Genomic DNA, 20,847 nt, shown 5'->3' on the forward strand with positions numbered 1-20,847 from the left:
CCCCCCCCCCCCCCCCCCTTTTTTTTTTTAATTTAAAACTAGCAATTTGGACCTTCTTGCTGTCTTCCTGTTTCTCTTTCATTTTTCTTGATAATTTGAGGGTAAAATCAAGAGCACAACAAGGAAAATAAATCAAAGAGAAGGTGGAGAAGAATTGACGAACTCAAGATTCAATCAAATCCAACCAAAAATGAATTTATCTTTAATCTTGTATTTTCTTTATTATTTTCTATTATTTGTGATGTATTTGATAAATATTTTTCTTTATTATTATTATTATTATTATTATATATATATTTTTATGCTAGTTTCTTGTGTTGGAATTTATGGTAATAGCTTAACCTAATTTTAATTAATTTTTATATTTGCGCTTTAATGTTAAGTTACTTATTTTCATGTATTTTTACTATAGTTATTTCTTGCATTTTCAGTTATGTGGCAAATGAATGATTCTGTTTAGTGATTTGCATATCGTTTGATAGAAGATTGTGTATTTTAAACCAAATAGTAGAAATCCTAGGTTTTTGCTGTGGATAGAGATATACCCCTAACTATATGTGACCCATTGAGTTATTTTCACAAAGATTTAATGTAAATGTTGACTTAATGCAAATGTTTGGTTTTAATCGACATACAGGGTTAATTCGCTCGAGAGACGTAATTATCTAAAATTGGAAATCAGGTCAACATCGTAAATGAGTAATTTATTAATTGGTCTATAGAGAAATTAATTTGGCTATGGTTAAACGAAACCATGAATCCTAATAACCACGTTTTCCTTCAAAATTTTCAAGTGTTTATGTTTTCTTTTTTTTTTTTTAGAATTTTAGTTATTTTCCAAAACTAAATCTTTGTTGTGTGTTTGTTTTTATTGTTAAAATTGAATTGATTAAAGTTATGAAATTTAAAGTAAACATTCCCCGAAAGATCGACAACTCGGACTAAAAATCCATTTTATTACTTAAACGCAACCCATGTACTTGCTTTTTGCACTTTCTTAGCGAACAATTTCCAGCAAAGACTGAAAGATAACTGAAATGATCAACTTCACTTATAGTGTGCTGCTTAGATAGATAGAGCGTTGATTCCGTACGCAGGCCACGGTCTGGAGTCTTTTCCTTAAACTGAAATGGCGGTATTTGAACAAGCTAATCTGTGATAAATGTTTCAGAAACGATTTAATCCGTCGTCATCCATTGACATTTGATCACCTATTTTCCCAGGCTGCATTTTTGTCACAAAATGACTAAAATGAATTGGAGAATATGAAGTAGCATGATAAAAAATAATATTGAATTTTTATTTATTGTTGCATAAAGGGTAAACATGAATAAAACTAGAGGAATTCTTCCAGGCGGACAGATAAATAAATAACAACAGAATTGCATCATCCCTTCTCTTGAAGAATGAGAATTGAGGAGAATAAGTACATCTCCAACCTAAATTTTATGAGAAAATATATAAAATAGACAGCTAATGTCATATTGTAATATGTAATGTAGTGGTCAGGCCCTTGGACTCAAAGACAGTGTAATGTCTTGGAAAACCTTTAGCCTTTTGTCTACTTTCCTTTGAGGAAATCCAGCATCATTTCTTGTTTCCTCTGCCTTCTTTGTTTCACTATCAGAACCCAAAACCGCAGCGATTATTGCATTTTCAAAATCCTCGCTGTCAGGAAGCAAATCTGCCCACTTATCTTCTGTTTTCTCCATCGAGGATGCCGGCTTTTGTATTTCATTTTCCAGCTGAGCAGAAGATATCATTTGCTTTCCTCCCATTTCATTTTCACTTGAATTTTCAGCATTGCCAGACCTTGTTCTCTTAAGGCTCTCTGGAAATTGCGGAGCAAATTTGGACGAAAAGAATGGTGGTGCATCGATATTGAGTGAATTTCCCCATGGAACCACTGTCCTGACACTTTTTTGTACAGGAGGAACTGCTGGGTTCTTTATGATGTTAGAGTTGACATTCTCATCTGGAAATTCATTGTCGGGTTTTGAAAACTTTCTGATGGGCTCCTTGCAAGGTTGAGGCTGCCAGATTGCAGAAGAGCCCAGAAATGCATCGAACAGCTTACTCTGCTCGACCCAATCTCCACCCTTATTTATTAACTCAGATTCAAGATCTTGAAGCATTTGCTGTGCTCTCTCATAGGCCTTGAGATGTGAATCAACACCTCTAGGGCCATCAGCCATGGCTGGTTTCACTCTTCTAAGTGTCTCTTTCGCCTCATCTATTCTCCCTTGTTTCATCAAGCAAATGCCCATATTGCACATTTTGTTATTGTCTGGTGCAATCAAAAGTGCCCTCCTGTAAGCATCCTCTGCTTCAATGTAATTGTTTTGCTGCATCAAAGCCCATCCTAAGTTCCCCTTCAAAAACCCAAAAAAAGAGAAAAAAATGTTTGTTAATTCAATTCCATTCAGCATAAGAGAATCGAAATTTGTTTAGATAGATTAGTACCAGCAAACGAGTGGCCTCTTGCTCCACAGAAACTTGAAATTTTTTCCCCTGGGATCTGGCTGTCTTGGTTCGCTTCCCGTTGAAAGCCATCCCTTGCTGGATTAGATACAATTTGTGCCTCAACAATGCTACTTGCTCATCCAATCTTCCACATCTCTGCATTCATTCAAGTTAAGTGGAAAATCATCAAGATAAGACTCTACATACAGTTAACAAGATAAATTAAAGAGGAAAATTCGTAGTATACCTTGTAAAGGTCCACTAGAATGTTGTCAAGAGACTCTTGAGCTTGATCTGAACAGCGATGGCGCAGCGATTTAATTGCTTCAATGGCTTCTTCAGCCCTATTTTGCTGCTTCATCACAATGGCCATATCTTTCAGAGCACTATCCACTCTATCTCCTGCATTAATTGCTGCCCAAAACAATGGAATTGCCCTCTCTGGATCTTTCTCCACTAACTGATAACAAAAGAATATCAAGAGAAAGACAATATAGGTTCAATTCAGCACCAAATCCACAATATGTCAAAAGGAAAATAGAACAAGCAATGAAAAAAAAAAAAACACTTAATAATGGAATCTGCAACTTACTTGAACATTTTTGGCTCTGACATAGGGGCTATGACCAACTGGGACTTTGTGAGTGACATGAAAGGATTCGGATCGAGTTCTTGAAATACCGAGAGGTTTGGCTGGCGATGAAGGAGCCGATTTAGTTGGTCTAAAACCGGGTGGCACATTCCACATTTCCTTCATCATCTTCAATTTTTGCGGGTTTTGTTTATAACTAAATTATTTGCAGTTCAGAAGAAGGAATTACGGAATCAGAAAAAATGGCGGTGGTTTCAGAGAGCAGAAATGAACACAGAGAAAAGTGCAGAGAGAGAGAGAACGAGGGAGGACAAGAAGGCAGTCCATTCTTGAATTGGATATAATTGAATTTTTTGCCCGTTGCAAGTTACCGTTTCACAAACTAGCCGTTGTGCAAGTAAAAAAAAATTATTTCCGCTTGCAGACCATTGTTTTCTTAATTTTTTCAATTGACACCCTAGAATTTCGCTGTTCCTAATATAAGTTTTTTATGCCTTTCTATTTCCAAGTACAATTCTACCCTATAAGATTTCTTAAAAATGTGTTTGGGGTTTTAAGCTAAACAACGAATGAAATACAAATATTTTAGATGTATCTTTTAGTCTTATTTTTAGAGCCTGTTTGTGAGTGATTTTTTTCATTATTTCATTATTCCAAACGTCATATTTGACTTCTTTTCTTACAGGTGAACCCCACTTTTTTCCTAACAGTCAAAAAATTAATTCTCGAAATCACTCCCAAACAGGCTCTTAATAAAGCTGATTTTAGTTTAAAATTAATTATTCATTAAGTAATGAACAAAATACATGACGACTTTTAAGTACAATGTTGTTAGTAAGATTCCATTTCCGCATAGACTACTAGAAGAACTACATAGCATTATTAGTTCAACTATTTAAAAATTAGAAAAATAAATGAAATTATCATGTCTCAAAATAATGAGAAAAATGCCTTTGAAAAACTTGTATATTTTTTTCAAAAATCAAGTGGTGTTAATTAAGTCGATAATTAAATAATTTTTATTAATTAAATAGATAATTAAATTGGTTAAGTTCACAATAACATACAATTTATGGTCATAATTACGTATTAGTCACAATTACAGAATGTTAGTCATAAATTTTATAACTTACTACTTATTTATCGATCACAAATTATCACATAAAATTAATTGATCACAACTTATTTCTTGATCAGAATTTATCAAATTAGTCGATCACCATTATCCAATTGAATGATTACAAATTACCCTTATCTCTCCCACCTACGTAAACCGATCACCTCTGTCATAGTTGGCACCACCCAAAAAATGCTGTTGCCTCAGATCGACAGCCCTCCAACCACCACCACGCCCTACCTACATCCACCACACCACGAGAACTACTGCGCTACCAAGTACCAACACACACAAACTACCACCACCACTGCAGATTTACACCACCATAGACACAATATTGCCCGACCAATAGCATCGCTCCACAACCTACAACAGCACAAACATTGCCCCCACCAACACCATAGCATACACCACAACTAGGAAGCAACGTGGGGTCGCGTACTCTCACAACGACTAGGCACCGCTCTACCACAAGCGGTGATGGGCTCCGCTGCTTCATAAAGAAGAAGATTGGAAAAACAACTTAATGAAGGGGGAAAATGAGAGAGCAAGATGTGCAGCAGAGCTCGTCGTCACTGTTGGAAGCGACGTCGACCTTAAGAAGAAAAAGATCGGAACAACAGCTTCATGAAAGGAGAGGTGCTACTACAACACGGCGCTAGTCGTCCCTGTTGGAAGCAGCATCGACCTGAAGACGAAGAAAATTGGAACAGTAGCTTCGAAAACAACGGTGCCAGCAGTTGGGAGAAGTTGAACCTTTCGATTTGGAAAAATGAATCAGGGTTAGGTTGGTAGATTATGGTGTAGAAGTGTGTGGGTGGGGTGTGATAGGGTACACATGAATTTTGAAAGAAAAACCTTTTTATCTGATTATTGAAATGTGTTATAAACAAAAAAGAAGATACTGGATTGAAGTGATACCAATTTGTTGTAATAATAGGAGAGAAAAAAAAATATGGTACAATATGAAGCAATTGATCACAAACTCAATAACCACATAATTTGCAAAGGGAATGAGATTTCACTAAAATATGGAGGAAAAACAAAATTTTGTTCTTATAATTTATCTAACCTGTAATGATGTTAACCAACATATTTAACTTGTAGAGAAGAGTAAAATACATATAAGGAATGCTTTCAAGATCTAAAAGTAGAGTTATAGATAAAAATGAATACTCAAAACGTGAAAATAGACTGGAGCTGTTCGAGTTGCCGCTCGAGCTCGGCTCCACTTGAGTGCTAGGTTAACGCTAAGCGGGCATCAGCTCTCTACAAAAAATTTCGACGGCGTCACTGGAGCTATAGGCTAGCGGTTAGCTAGCAAGAAAGCGCCGAAAATTTCTCAATGGTCATATCTTTACATTTTCAAATCCAACACAAATTCAAACTTTCAATTGGGCTTACAAATAAAATTTCAACTAGAATTTGCCAAATAGATTTTTGAAAAGGATTACAAAATAGCATTCTAAATAGAATTCTCCTTAAATCGACTTTAATTAGAAATCTCAATTATCTTCCAACTAGAATTCGGATCACACCCAACTAAGGCAAAACCCAATAACCTTCAAGGAATCTCCATATGGAGACAAATTCCAGATTGCCACGAATTTTATTGCAATTAATAAACTCAACAAACTCCACATTGATACAAATTTTACTAAGGATTCTCCACATGGAGACAAATCCCACTGCAAGGAATAAATTTCAACTCTTCAACAAAACATTCAAGTGAAATTCTCCATCAAAATTTTCAATTGGAAATATTCTCCAAAACTCAGCCACCTAACTAAGGCAAAACTCAATAATTGAGTATTATTAAAATTTCAAACACTGTGCTTGGACATAACCAAACATGGTAGAAACAAGCGTTGAAATAAAATCACTACAACTGAATGCATCAAAATAAGGATCTTGGCTAAAATCAACAACCTTAACCATTTTAAAACCATAATCAACTAAATCAGTAGTATTATGCCTATGAGGAGGCTTAAAATAAAAAATGGGCTTGTTACGGCAACTGAATATAATGGTATCTCGATAATGGTGGCAAAACAAAATTACCCATAACTTCTAAACTCAAGTGAGATGTATTCTTCAAAAAACATCCAAAACAAGACTCCAACAGTACAAAATCCAACTCCAAATCCACCCAAGTTCTTAAAATATGTTAGTTGATCAAAGATTTTGTGTAACACCGCAAGACATATAACGAGGATATTCTATGTCCTTTCAACGAAATATGGGCCCATTTCCTAACTTCCAGGACTCCACTTTCAACAATGTACTTGTACCTTTCTAAATCAAGAATGCTCAAAGAGGAAGATCTCTCTTCAAATCTGGAATGTGTCTCACTGTATCAAGTGTTCTAACCATCCTATCAAATATATTTATTCTAACATGGCCAATACCAGCTATCCTACAAGGTATATTATTCTCCATTACCATAACACCTTTCGAAACTATTTCATATATTGAAAATAAATCCTGATTAAGACACATACGAAAAGTGCAAGTTTTATCAAGAATCAAATCCTCATCAAGTTTGAAGTCATAGTCAGAAATAAGTAAAATTTTTCCATCATCATGACGATTTTTTGCAATACTATATTTCCTGATGTTTTGATTGTTGATTTGCAGTCAATTTTTCTTTATTCTACAACTTATAACAATTCTTTATCAAATGTCAATTCTTCTTGCAATAATAATAATTTGAAGTTAGACATTAAATTGCCCATTGCACGACCACTATTAAGAAGAAGGCCATCTCTATGAACCTCAACAATATGCTTGGTCTTCTCCTCTGAAAGTACAGTATCATAGACTTCTTCAATGATGAGAGCATCACAATTATATAAAAAGTGTCTCTAAACAAAAAATTTGAAGCGGGTAAAAAACACAACAAAAGCATCCCATATAAGTGAGCACTACTCGCATCTAATCTGCCAAAATGAAAATCTTGTACTGTGATCTAAAAGTAGAATATCAAACTCTATGGTTGCCATTACAAAAATCAGTCTCTCCCTATAAATAAAACATTAGCACCGATACCAATTTCTATAAACAACAAGAAGATACTGGTATGCTTTAATACCAATTTGTTGTAATAATAGGCGAGAAAAGAAAATATAGCACAATATGAACTAATTGATCACAAACTCAAGAACAAGATAATATGCAGAGGAAAGTACTAAAATATGGAGAAATAATACAATGATTTTGTATCTATAATTTGTCTAACTTGTAATGAGGTTAAACAACCTATCTAACTTGTGAAAAAGAGCCAAATATAGGGGATGTTTCAAACCCTAAAACAGAGTTATAGATGGAAATGAATGCTCAAAATGCGAAAAAGAGCCTAGGCCGGACGAATCACCTCTCAATCTCTAGGAGGGTGCCAAGAGGGCGATGTTAGCGCCAACTCTCTGCACAAAATTTTAATGGCGTCACTCCAGTGGTAGGTCGAAAGCGCAGAAAATTCTCCATGGTCCATATATTGACCTTTTAAAGTCCAATACAAATTTCAAACTTCCAATTGAGCTTTCAAATAGAACTTCAACTAGACTTTGTCAAATATACTTATAATAGGATTCCAAATTAACATTCCAATTAGAATTCTTCTAAATTCGACTTTAATTAGAATTCGCAATTATCTTCCAAATAGAATTCGGATCACCCTAATTCTAACAAAACGGAAAGTTGAAAAGTAGGTGTGAGTGTAATTTCCTCATTGGTAATTCAAGAAAGAAAATAAGTTGGGGCCCTAGATGACCTATGCCAAAACCAGGGGCCGGGCTACTTCGTTGGTAGTGTAATCACGTGTTAGGCTTCCCTCCATAATTTTTCTTTTATTTTTCATTTGATGCTAAGTTCAATTATTATTTACTTTGACATAAATTTTGAGTGATTTTATGTTTGTTTCTTTATAATTCTCAGATATTTGATGCTTTTAAAATCCCACACAGCATAATCTGAAAAACATCATTAACCAATTCAAAGAAGAATAGAAACAGAGAGGTATGACAATGGCAATGGGGATGAAGAGTATCTAAAGGAGATAGAGAGGACTCGCAGAAACCTTAGAGACCTCATTTCCTCCAGCAAGAACTGCGCCCCCATCATGCTTTGCTTAGCGTAAACTCGAACCTCTCTCATGTCTCATTTCATATGCATTTTTCTACATATCCACAAATTAAGAGTTCCACATGGATTGGAAAATTTCTGCTTGCCAGCCATGTGAGTTTATTAGCCGTGTTTGTAACAATGATCCAAAAGGAATTGCATATTTTGTTCGCTACCCTAGCAATGAACAACAAATTATACTTTTGCAATGCCAGGCATTGATGAATTTATATTTGTAGTATGCTGTAGCAAAAGGGAAGAAAATTTCTTCCATTCATTCTTCAGAGATTACAGCCAGTCAGTTGGAGCTAGTTGGGATTCACTTCGACTTCAAGATTATTATCCATAAATAATAGAAAATATTGGCAAAAGGGAGATGCTACATGTAGAAGGGAAAATGTCAGACGGTATCACAGAATGCCAAGTGGCAGAATTTCATTGGACTTTGCACAAAAAAGCAGATTTAAAACAACCAATCAAAATCTGCCACATCAGCACCTGAGAAGCTTCTAACAATTTTCCCTTTACAAACAACTTTACTTGTATGCTGCTGTTAATAAACAGAAGAGAATTAACCAAATATTGGTCCTTCCTATTCTTCTGTATGTATCTTTCAAACAATCCCCCATCCCTTTTCTTAAGAAATTGAGTTATTTGATACATAGATTCTTTAAATTCACCATCGGAGATTTTATTCATGTCCATACCCAGAGAAGAAATATTCTTACATACTTCGTGCTTCAATACTAAAAGGTTAATACGCATTAGTATCTACTATTTCATTCTCTATGAAGTTCTTTGGTGCAAATATTGAATTCAGTAAGGTAAACACAAAAATCTTACCCCAGCCAAAACAGTTCCATAATCTTCAAAGCTTGTAAGAAGTTCACAATGACGAATTCCGTCCAATTTCGCAGTCAAGAAATTGTATTAATCATCATTTCATCTTTGCAAAAGGCTGAGTAGACTTGCAAGTTGGCTGTTTTTTGCAGAGACAGTGAACTTAAGAAGGTAGATTTTACCCTTAATGTGAACCTCCCAATAATTTCCCATGTCAACAACTTCAATCAAGAAACTAATCTTATTTTGTCAAAGCAATGACAAATAAAACTATATCAACTTAACTTTGTACTCTATATACCAATACTGATTTTGATACCAAAAATTAGGGATTTGCATTCTTTTCAAATTTTAAGGTCATGATTTATTTTACTATTTCTACATATGTCCACTACAATTTTCTATATATGATGAACCATACTGGTAGATTCTTCATTTAATTCACAAATAATTATTTAATTTTTCCACTTTTGGTCAAAATACCACAGCATGTCCTAGCAGAGATAATTTCCACAAATTTCAAATAAGATCTACTTATAATAAATGAAGAGAGATATTTACTTTCATTAGTAAGTTTTGCAGTTCAAAACATATTATACAAATATACTGACACGTAAACAAACACAACTCTAAACACTCAGAATATGAAATAACATGCTTGATATACACATATGTAGAAGAAAAATATTAGATACTAGTACTTCAAGAACTAAATCGCTATTCTATTATATACATCAAAACTGAGCATGAGCTTATTTATTTTGTTATTTTTTCTTTTTCTCCATTTTAATACCTTTTCTTATTTTCCTAATTATATAACCACCAGAACTGGAGCAGTTCAAAGGTTCATGATCAGACTATTCTCTCAGTTAAGGAAAGGATGGTGGAAACCATGAGTTTACAGTCAATTGGCTTTGTAAGATAAGCATCCATACCAACTTCCAAGCATTTTGCTTCGTCCGAAGACATGGCATGAGCGGTTAGTGCAACAATCGGGATATGTAAACCAGTTCCCAATTCTAATTTTCTGATAGCCCTTGTTGCTTCATAGCCATCCATCTTTGGCATCTGCAATTCAAAAAGGTTGTGAAATTTGATTCTAGTGCAAATCACTCCACACTAAATTACATAAAATTAACATCAGTACATGATAATCAGTTAGTCAAGGTAGGAAGACGAGTATACAAAGATTTCCACTTCATGTTGAACTATCTCATCTAAAAGTTTAAATTATTAGAGAGGGCACATTTATTTACATGCTTTAGTCTTCAACAGCTCACAGTGTCACGCGCAAATTCATTTTTTCGTCAAGAGTTGACACATGAACAGTATTCCAGAAATAGGTAAAGGTGAGACTTCAATTGGGACCTCTCCTTGCTCTGATGCCATTTTGAAACATTTCATCTAAGAGCTTAAGCTGATATAGAAGGAACATATTTATTTATTTAAATTGGTCTTCAACACTTGCAACTTCTCTAGAGATAGAAGGTTGGATTTTTTTTTATTTTAAGTTTTTCTTGCGAACACAAATTTAATGCTAAAACGTTATTAATACTACAGTTTATAAACTTACTTGACAATCCATTAAAACCAAGTCATATGGCAATGTTTCTGTTTGAGTGGTTCTCAAGTAGCCATTATCCAAGAGGGATTCCTTTCTATACTCATTCGAATGAGTTGAGTACTGCAGAGAATCAACAGCCTGGATTCCATCTCCTACAACAACAACTTTAGCCCCCATTTTTTCCAGCATTATGGTTGCAACTCTTTGGAGTACTGGAGTATCTTCTGCAAGAAGTATGAATAGACCCTCAAGTGATTTTTGTACATTCACTACCTTATGTAAGCATGCACCACCTTTATCTTCAGGACAAGATCTAGTCCAATGCTGTTCTTTAGTTCTTCTTTGACCTAGACCATCCATGTCAGAAGCACTGCCTTCTAAATTTACCTGAGTTAGGTCAGAAGAAGAGCCATTACTACGTATAATGCGTTGCAGGGAAAGTGCCTCAGAGAAATGTTCACTGCTCTTTTCTGCACCATGAAGTGCACTTATAGTATTAGAACTCGCTTTCTCAGACTTGTCGGAATCATCTGATATGGCAGAAGTAGAGCATAAAGAATCGATTTCAAGACATTCATGGAGTTGTCTTTCCACTAATGTAGTTTGTAAACCATTCACATTGTTTTGCAGCGGAAAACTTCTGTCCTGTGTGACAGCTTCTAAAATCTGAATCATTTTTGCTTTGTATATGGGTCTATTAACCATCAACAGATGCCCTCTGCTACGGAGCTCTGTCTTAATGGTATTGGAGATTTCGTGGTTTAAGATCCATGCGAATTTCACTCTGCCAAAGTATCCGTGTAGAACGTTGAGCTGTTGCTTCCATACATCAGTGCTCAAGTCAAGCAGTCCAATGTCAATAATTATGATCAAATCTGAGGCAATACTATCTAGGAGGATTGACTCTTCAGGTTTTGAAAGTGAATTTAGGCTTTGTACTTTGAAGAGTTCCTGAAGATTTTGAGTCAACTCATTCCAATCAGATGCTTCATAGGTGTTCAGCCCATTTTTCTGCAACCATTGACTCATAATCATTCTGGTCATTCTGCCATTAAGCGCAAGCAACACCTGCATCCAACTTCACTAATTACTAATTGCTAGGACTTCTGAAAAATTTGGAATTTGTAACAATGTGAAAGTCATTTTAGTATGCAATCTTGTCTAATTGAATGCTGTTTAGGACATCTTTTACAAGCGGGACAAAATACGCCTGGGTTGTTTAGTATATTATATATCAGCATACTAATATGTTGTTAAAGTGAAAACTTTTGAGGGGAAAGAGAGAACTAAAAATAAATAGTAGTTCTCCTCACCGTCAGATTCTTTTCTTCAAGATTCGATAGGTACTGCTGTTTTGTGCTCTCTGCTGGTGTGCTAAGAATCAGATACAGTTGCATCAGCGTTCCTGGTCCACTCTTCCTTACCACTTTGATTTCTCCATTCATCTTGTTGACCTGTTAGCAACAATATCATCTTTAAGACTTTAACTAGAATCAAAAGGTACAGAATGATATAAATTTTCGGTAATAGTTTTGCCCAACACATTATGAATCACTGAAAAAGCTAATTGATAATTTAACTTGGTCTACCAGATTCCAATACATGTGCATTGCATGTTTGGCTAAGGTTAAATTAACTTCAAGTTACTTGTCAATATGTCTCTACATAAAGTTGCTTAGTCTCAAGCATATTCCTTCTCATGCTGTAGATAAAACTTCTTCTCTTAGATGCATATCTCTGAATTCAAAGACTAGGTCTCAAAAATTATTCAACTCACCAAGGTTCGTACTATGCACAGGCCAAGGCCAGTGCCCCCATGCCTGAAAATAGAAGAAACCAACAGTTATATTATTTCCCAGTGCTTCAGTTCCAGCTGATTCGAAGAGTTGCTTTTGTAGGATAAAAAGAATAATTATAGGAGGAGTTAAAAATAACCCTTAATTATGCCTCTCAGTAGAAAACATCTAGACTTATAAATTGCTTACAACCGAGTTGTTGAAGGGTCAGCTTGCTCGAAGCTTTCAAATACAGATTCCCATTTGCTTGGATCAATCCCTAGAGAGAAAAACAAAGGTCAGACATAAAAAAGTAGTTGTAAACAAGATTAATTATGTCTCAGTAAATTAAGTGTTATTCATATATTTTTATATTGCTTAAGCTTCATACCGCAACCAGTGTCATCAACTTCGAACCAAAGAATTATTTTGTTATCTTTCTTGGATGTTCTCTTCCCATGCCATCCCTGCCTCTTCAGTTTCATCTTTTGTGCCCACCAGGAATCCATCTGATTGGTGGATAACATCCTTGTATTACTGTCAATGTCTGGATTCTCACACCAACCCCGAAGAATGACATAGCCCGCTGTCACAAGTATACAACTATGGAAATATTATAAAGAGAACTTTGATTTAATCTCCAGTGGAACCTTTATTATGTTTTTCTTTTCTTAAATATAATTTTTATAGAACATATCAGCATGTTCAATGACTTGCAATCATTGACTTACTATTTATATTAAAAAACATTAATTTGAGTTTCTACATTTAAAGCCGTGACAAAGTAGTGAATAAAATTCAACAAGGAAAAACTTTAGACTCAACATGGAAATATTATAAAGAGAACTTTGATTTAATCTCCAGTGGAACCTTTATTATGTTTTTCTTTTCTTAAATATAATTTTTATAGAACATATCAGCATGTTCAATGACTTGCAATCATTGACTTCCTATTTATATTAAAAAACATTAATTTGAGTTTCTACATTTAAAGCCGTGACAAAGTAGTGAATAAAATTCAACAAGGAAAAACTTACACGTTGTAAATTTGATAGAATTGTTTATTAGGTTTGCGAAAATTTGAACAATTCTACCAGAATCTCCTCGGACAACTTTTGGCATGTCATCTGTAATTGAAGATCACCAACAATAATGTGTATTTAGAAACTTATAAGCTGGAATTTAATAATGGATGCCAAGGATAAAAAACATAAACTTCTATATGATAAAGGGAGAAATCATACCAGAGAGATCAAGCACAGTCTCAACGTTATGGTTAATGCACTGGACAGAGAACATATCAATAAGCCCTTCAAGTTCTCGACCTAAATCAAACTCAGTTTCTTCTAGTATGACCTTTCCAGATTCTACCTGTAGAAAGTTTCAGATGACGTGTGAGTTTTCCTGCTGATCATACAAACTGTGCATGTTTGGCATGTAGTATTGAAGATGACTAGATAGTATAACAAAAGGCCGTAATATTATCAGTTCTATTGAAATTGATAATGCTGAATCTAAGTATTTCTGTTCAAATTTGCAGCTCCCAAATTCATTTCTTCTATTAACAATGACATGTTAGTGCCTTGACCAGAACAAAATATAATGAAAGCATACTTATTTTGAGCTTCTCGTAGAAATTTTCCTCCAATTAATTCATTATCTTCCTACAATAATTAGGAAACTTAAGGCTAGGGTCCCCTACCTTTCAGGTATTGTGGTTTTGAGTCCTCAACCTTCAAAATTGAGATCTGGAACCCCTGCCCACTAAATATGTGAATTTGGGTCCCTAAGTGACATAAATTGTCAATACGGACCATAAAATTTCATGCAACTTTCACGTGACTTAAAGCTAAGTGCAAAATGGTTTGACGGTTTGCCCTCTAGCTTTAAGTCATGAAAGTCATGTGTGATTTTAATGTTCTCATTAATGATTTTTATCATGTGGAAGCATTAGATTCATTAATTTAAATAGGTAAGGGATCCATAACCTCACTTTTGAAGCTCAGCCCTAATATTCCCAATAAAAAAAGGTACCAAAAGTTTTCTATTTATGCTTGCTTAAGTTTTTACTTTGTCGTGTGACATGTCAATATGACAACTATATGCCTAGTATAAACCAAAGAACTTGCTCGCATGAACATGAGAAACATTCTTTTACAAGTTACCTTACTGAGGTCCAAAATATTGTTGAGAAGCCGGAGCAAAGCAGTAGAACATTTACGAATCTGTGTAATCATTGCATATTGTTCATTTGTCAGACAATCGTCGCCTATAAGAATATCCAGTAGTCCAATCACTGCAGCCATAGGTGTTCGCAGCTCATGACTGACATAACAGAGAGAGAGAGAGAGAGAGAGAGAGAGAGAGAGAGAGAGAGTGATTTCAGCAAAACAACTTAATTCATCAAATAATTCATAATCTCCAAAAAAAATTTCAAGCTGGAATTTAATGTAAGTCATCATGCTAACTACTATCCTAAAAATAATTAAATGAAATACAAAAATCAATTAAACGTGGGAACTGGGAACACAATTACTACATGAAAGAAATGTTTTCGAATGTCTGAGTTAAGCCCCATTCATTTAGGCGGTTAGATAGAGCCATGTGTATGTCATTTAAATATTGTCATCAATACGGCCCCTTTAACCGTTTAAGTTTTTAGAACAAGAATTTAAACAATATCAAATCGCTAATCTTTTAAATTCATTAAAAGTATTACGTTTTAGAATATGTGCTAATTTTTGCCACGCCATTCCATCCATTGCTATATCTACTGAATATTTAATGAAACTAAATATTTTGCAACCATATTATGGCATGTTAATTTTGATATGCTCTTTCCTGTTCCGACTCTTAGTCAAAACACGAAAGAAATAAAATTCATTGTCCAATATGTCTACTAATTGTAAAGACAAGCATTCTGGTTAGCTGAAGTATCTTTCTGGTCCATTAACGAATAAAATGAAAACTTGTTAATAGTTGCACAGTGATAGTATCGTAGAACCACATTAAAAAAGAACGCTGCTTCTCATAAACGACCAAGAGTTTGACAATAAAACTTGCTCAATAATTATCCATTAATTTATGAAAACTTGTAGCTAATATTGATACTTACCTCATGTTCGCTAAAAACTGACTTTTGTAGTTGCTAGATGCCTCTGCCTTCCTTCTTGCATCTAAGTGGCTTATCAGTTCGGCCCTTAATTTCATTTCCTTTGACACTCCATTTGTCAATATGAAGACACAGATACATCCAACTACTATTATACATAGAGACGCTGCTATCAAAATCATCAGTGTTTTAAAAGCTTTCTCATCGACTTTCCCCATTATATATTTCCTTGGGATGATAATAACGCCAACCTGTAATGAGTTGCTTGTTATTATGATTCACCATCAAAAAGATCGTAGAATTAATAACAAATGTTTCTAGCAAAAGGCATCGGATTTTAACTCAAGAAGGTGTGAATTTGTACTGATAACATACCATAGGAAGTCTCCTTAAGTTGAGGAAGAAGGAATCAATGTAATACAGTTGATTGCCAAGCCTTGCATTTTCTATGTGAACTTCCTGGCTAGATGGAAATTTACTGCCATATGTCTTCTGCAAACACTCGGCTCCAGATCGTATCACATTGTCAGCAGAATTAGCAGCCATCATGAGCTTGGGCCCTGTTGTTGAATTCATTGATAAAGGAGTATTGGTGGAAGTAGCAAGTAACCAACCCTCTTGAGAGGTTAAATATATGTGTCCACTGTGGACTTCAACAAGTTCTTTCATCAACTGTCCAACACTATAAAGCGCGTTAGTCACACCAACAACAGCAACTATGCTTTTATGAGATGGATCCCAAACAGGCAATGCTGCTGAAAGCAATGGTGAATCTGTGTGTTTGCTTACTGCAACATGCCATGATGCTGTACCATCAGGCACTTGTGAAATTCCAGCAATGTTGATTAACTCATCGGGCGGGATTTTCTTTGGTTTTCCAATTTTCTCTCCACTCACAGGATCCAGAGGTTCTCGATACCAAATTGCAGACATGTTATTGTGTATAGATTGATCATTCCATCCTTGATGAGACGAAAGCATATTGACACCATATACACCACTTATTGAGTAGTTGGCTAGATCAGAGTATATGTAGTATGTATTATTACTCTTGTGATTTCTATGAAAAGCCTGGACAAAGCCATTTTTATAGCTTATTGTTATTGAATTAAGAGCTCTTCGACTTGCAAACAATGCCCATGTCACATCCCTCATAGCTTCATAAAGCTGCTGATGATTACAAATTTAAATGAGAAATACTTTCTTACTCCATCCGTCCCACAAAAATAGGCGGCTTCCATTTTCACACGGATTAAGAAAATGTAATTAGTATAGTTGGAAATATAATTTTTTCCTAATATACCCCCATATTAAATAATGACTTAAATAGGAATAATTCATATTTGTTGATAAGTATATTAAACAGGGGCATATTAAAATATTAAGAAAAAAATTAACTATACTCTCAATAAAGAAAGTGACCTGTAATTTGGGAGATACGAAAAGGGAAAACAAGCCTATCTTTATAGGGTTGAGTCGGTGGTTATTACCATATTGAAATCACTAAATCATCTAACTTTCAAAAAGATTAGAAAGCTAAGCAATGACCTCAGCTTGCTGTGCTTGGTTAACAGGATTCTTGTAACGCCTGATAACATACTCTGAAAGCTTGACTTGAGAAGTTGCTACTTCTAAAGTAGTATTTAGGACGTTCCACATTCGTAACATGGGTCGCTGTAGAAGTTCATGACGAAGTTCATATGCTAATGTATTTAATGATCTTGTTGTGTAGACTCTGGTAAAATGCCATGTCAGTAATGTTAATAAGCCTATCAAAATTGCCAGCATAACCTGCATAAAAACATTAAAAAATGAAAACTAAGACTATCTGGATAAAGCTCCTCATGTACAGACACACAAGTTTCAGAAAAGCATAGGTTCTATACAAAAACCAAATATTTTGAGAACCATCCTCCAATTCTCCAAGACATAAGATAAACCAGTGAGACAATAAATCAGCCATAGGAAAGCAAGAACAGTCCTACAGTGCAACTAGAGATGACCCTCCTCTTCAACTGGTTCCTCACCTTGCTTTTTGAAATAAAGTGCGTGATAATATCATGTTATATTGAATTTTTTAAATGGTAAATAGATTCATTTAAATAATAGCCAACACATTCTCATAGGAAACCAAAAGAATTGTCGAAGATATGGACAATAAATCAGCCATAGGAAAGCAAGAACAGTCCTACAGTGCAACTAGAGATGACCCTCCTCTTCAACTGGTTCCTCACCTTGCTTTTTGAAATAAAGTGCGTGATAATATCATGTTATCTTGAATTTTTTAAATGGTAAATAGATTCATTTAAATAATAGCCAACACATTCTCATAGGAAACCAAAAGAATTGTCGAAGATATTTAGGAATCATATCCTGGAGAAAAAACCACTACAAAAGTATGAAAGGTATGTTTCTTATTCAAGTAATATTTCACTTTCATGAGGCGCCTTTCAAATTTGAATTTGGAGTTGAAGATTTTAAGCCAATTGAATTGATGATCCAAAACAATACAAAAATTCGGATATGCTACTGTAACTTCTAATATAGAGACTAAAATCCTATATGCCCATTTTAACTTTCTTCCATCTATTTACGTCTTTTCATTATTATCCTTAATATATCCATTTATAGCATGTTTGTTAAAGTGAACGAAAAAGAGAAAGAAGTTAAATCTGTACAGTCCAGTGTTACAGTCCTACCCAACTTTCAACTTTCACTAAATTTCACCTAAGCAAATCAAATTTCTACCAGATTATTCTCGTAATTACCCAAACAGGCAGTATAGCAAGCATGTTCCCTGCATGCCAATGTTTCCTTACTTGAAATATCACATAGAAACAAATCCCACATACCATAATGGCAAGACGAACAACGAAAACACTGTAGTAAGATGATGAAAGACAAAGGGGACTCGGGTACTGAATCTCTTCCATTTCCACGCCTTGGTTAGTAGATCTTTTGTTGCCAACTGATTTGTCTCTTCGCCCAAAATTGAAGAAATCAGAAATTCTGCTGAAGACTCTTCCCATCGGTATACTCGCATACGGTGCAGAGTAATAAGCCATGTCATTCTTCTTAAATAGTACTTCTTGCAGTAGAAACTTAAGTGGGAAGGGATGAAAGATAAAGAATTTGCTCATGGAATTGCAAATGTACGACAGTCGATTCCCACTTTAAGGCTATAGAATATAATTATTCACTAAAGTTGAAAGTGTGGTGTGTCATTCACTTACTCTCCTTCCATAAGTCCTTGTCCCTTTTCAGCTGTCTTTACCCTGTTTGATCGTCGCTTTTTTGTAAAATTTAAGAAAGAAGCTGTTAAGTATTATTGGGTCTAACTTTCTTGACCAATAATACACTCTTCTTTGCTTGTGACTTAGGCTAGGATAGCATATTTATCCACATGGCCACTTCCTGAATGAGGAATCATGCCTCGCATTGATTATTAGTTTTGGAATCAGTATTTTCATTCTATCATTTTTTATCATTAAGCTCTGTTTGGTAAAAATTCAAATTTTAATTTAAATTAAAATCAATAATTAATTTTAATCACATACTTCATGAGACCATAATTTTTCAACCACACATTTCATAAACTTTTATTAAAATCTCTCATTTTAATCTCCACCAAACAAAAACTAAATATATTTCCATTAGCATTTTTCTTTAAAAAAAAAAAAAAAACTTACAGTAAGACCTCTATAAAATAATAATGTTGGAACCGAGAAATATTATTATTATTTTATTAATTTATCAATAATTGAATAATTTATTAGTTTATAGATAAATAAATAATTTATTAATTTATAAAGTATTTTATGTTTTTATAACTTGTATTATATTTTTACAGGGGGTACTCAATAGACATATCAATGATGATCATGACCTAGATGCATGATAATTGTGTTTTACCGATTGTCTCTTCAGAAGAGGTATTTCAAACAGTTGAAACGTTAAATAATAACTTTGTACAAAATGGAAAAAAAAATTGCTAAATATAGTATGTGAATTAAAACAAATTAGGGATAAAATTGACTTTAGTTTGGGTTCAATGAAAAGGCAAAAGACTGTAGATATATAGGCTATGTTTGAGCCACATTTTTTCAAAAAATTATATGTTTAAATTATTTGATATTAATTCAACCACACATTCTTGAATAAAATAATATTACATGCAAATTCAAAATTTTTTCTTATTTTTTAACCACACATTTCTTATCAATACACTATTCAAAAATAAATTCTTATGAAAATAATGTGACTCAAACAAATGCATATTTTTGATAAAGTGGCGAATTGAAAGAAAATATTATCAAATTAAAAGTTTATTGATTTGTATTATTATGAATTTAAGAATTTATTATTTTATATAATCATTGAGCTTAAAGGATCTCAAAAAATATTATTATCTTATGCATTTAACAGGATTATTAATTTACTATATTGGTCTAAGTCGGGACCGAAAAAGTTTACTATTTAAACAAGATTAATAATTTATCAAATATTCATTTATCGAGATTTTTCTGTATATACATCCACATTACATTCAAATATTTATATTCACATTACTTTTATATACATAATGCTCTAAATAAATCTCTATTGTAGTAAATATCTCTTATCATTCCCTATAAATATGGAGTTTTGGTTCTCATTATAATACACAAATTTATTGATTTCTTTGCTTTATCGATAGTTTATAACACATTATCAGCACAAAAACTTAATTCTTCAGAGTTCAGAAAATGTAGTAATTTTTTAATTATCTATCAAGTGTACCAAAATTAATTTGGTATCACGCGAATTTTTTTATAATAATTAATGTGAATTTATGTTTCATGCTTCTGCCGCCATCAACTCACAAGTTTTCTTATGTGCATGCATAAAATTTACTTTTCAACGCATGATTAATTTTTTCCCACTAATGAATCAATGATTACCTTTTTGCATATATGGTTGTTTATATGTTAGCAAATTCACGAAGATTGTGTCTATTTAAATACATGTTTTTGTAAATTTTACGAAAAAAATTTAAATTCATATACGAGACCATCAATTCATACTTATCCGTATGCAAAATGATTTTACAAAAGCAAGAATCAATTTTATATTCTTTGATTTATTTATAAGTTCATGAAGATTATTGAATATTTTTTTTGTTTGTAATCTAATTAAACATTTTTAGATGTTCTATCATGATAATATATCATGTTGTTGCTCATGAAAGAGCAAAACATTGTAATTAATATTTTTGAAAAATATTAC

General features: G+C 33.7%; 2 protein-coding genes across 4 annotated transcripts; both read right to left on the bottom strand.

The window, feature by feature from the left end:
* Positions 1 to 1,288: 1,288 nt before the first annotated feature.
* LOC111376933 (protein POLLENLESS 3-LIKE 2) lies at positions 1,289 to 3,379 on the bottom strand. Its single transcript, XM_022999948.1, has 4 exons — positions 3,056 to 3,379; positions 2,711 to 2,923; positions 2,464 to 2,619; positions 1,289 to 2,372 (listed from the first exon to the last, which is right to left on the bottom strand). The coding sequence occupies exons 1-4, from the start codon at positions 3,221 to 3,223 to the stop codon at positions 1,506 to 1,508; spliced, it is 1,404 nt and encodes a 467-aa protein (XP_022855716.1). The 5' UTR covers positions 3,224 to 3,379; the 3' UTR covers positions 1,289 to 1,505.
* A 6,286-nt stretch (positions 3,380 to 9,665) lies between these two features.
* Positions 9,666 to 18,750, bottom strand: LOC111376934 (histidine kinase 1). Of its 3 annotated transcripts, none has more exons than XM_022999951.1 (13): positions 18,435 to 18,750; positions 17,131 to 17,373; positions 15,958 to 16,752; positions 15,586 to 15,833; positions 14,636 to 14,795; positions 13,715 to 13,841; positions 13,508 to 13,597; positions 12,862 to 13,056; positions 12,684 to 12,750; positions 12,473 to 12,515; positions 12,009 to 12,149; positions 10,705 to 11,763; positions 9,666 to 10,199 (listed from the first exon to the last, which is right to left on the bottom strand). In XM_022999951.1, exons 1-13 carry the CDS (start codon positions 18,720 to 18,722, stop codon positions 9,984 to 9,986), a joined length of 3,672 nt encoding a protein of 1,223 aa, XP_022855719.1. In that variant the 5' UTR covers positions 18,723 to 18,750; the 3' UTR covers positions 9,666 to 9,983. The 3 variants fall into 3 exon arrangements, with proteins under 3 accessions (XP_022855719.1, XP_022855718.1, XP_022855717.1); XM_022999950.1 differs by having other exon boundaries at positions 12,681 to 12,750; positions 15,958 to 16,749; positions 18,435 to 18,749; XM_022999949.1 differs by having other exon boundaries at positions 12,681 to 12,750; positions 18,435 to 18,749.
* Positions 18,751 to 20,847: the final 2,097 nt, after the last annotated feature.

Source organism: Olea europaea, unplaced genomic scaffold (genome assembly GCF_002742605.1).
Source record: "Olea europaea var. sylvestris unplaced genomic scaffold, O_europaea_v1 scaffold1579, whole genome shotgun sequence".
In the NCBI taxonomy this organism is placed as follows: domain Eukaryota; kingdom Viridiplantae; phylum Streptophyta; class Magnoliopsida; order Lamiales; family Oleaceae; genus Olea; species Olea europaea.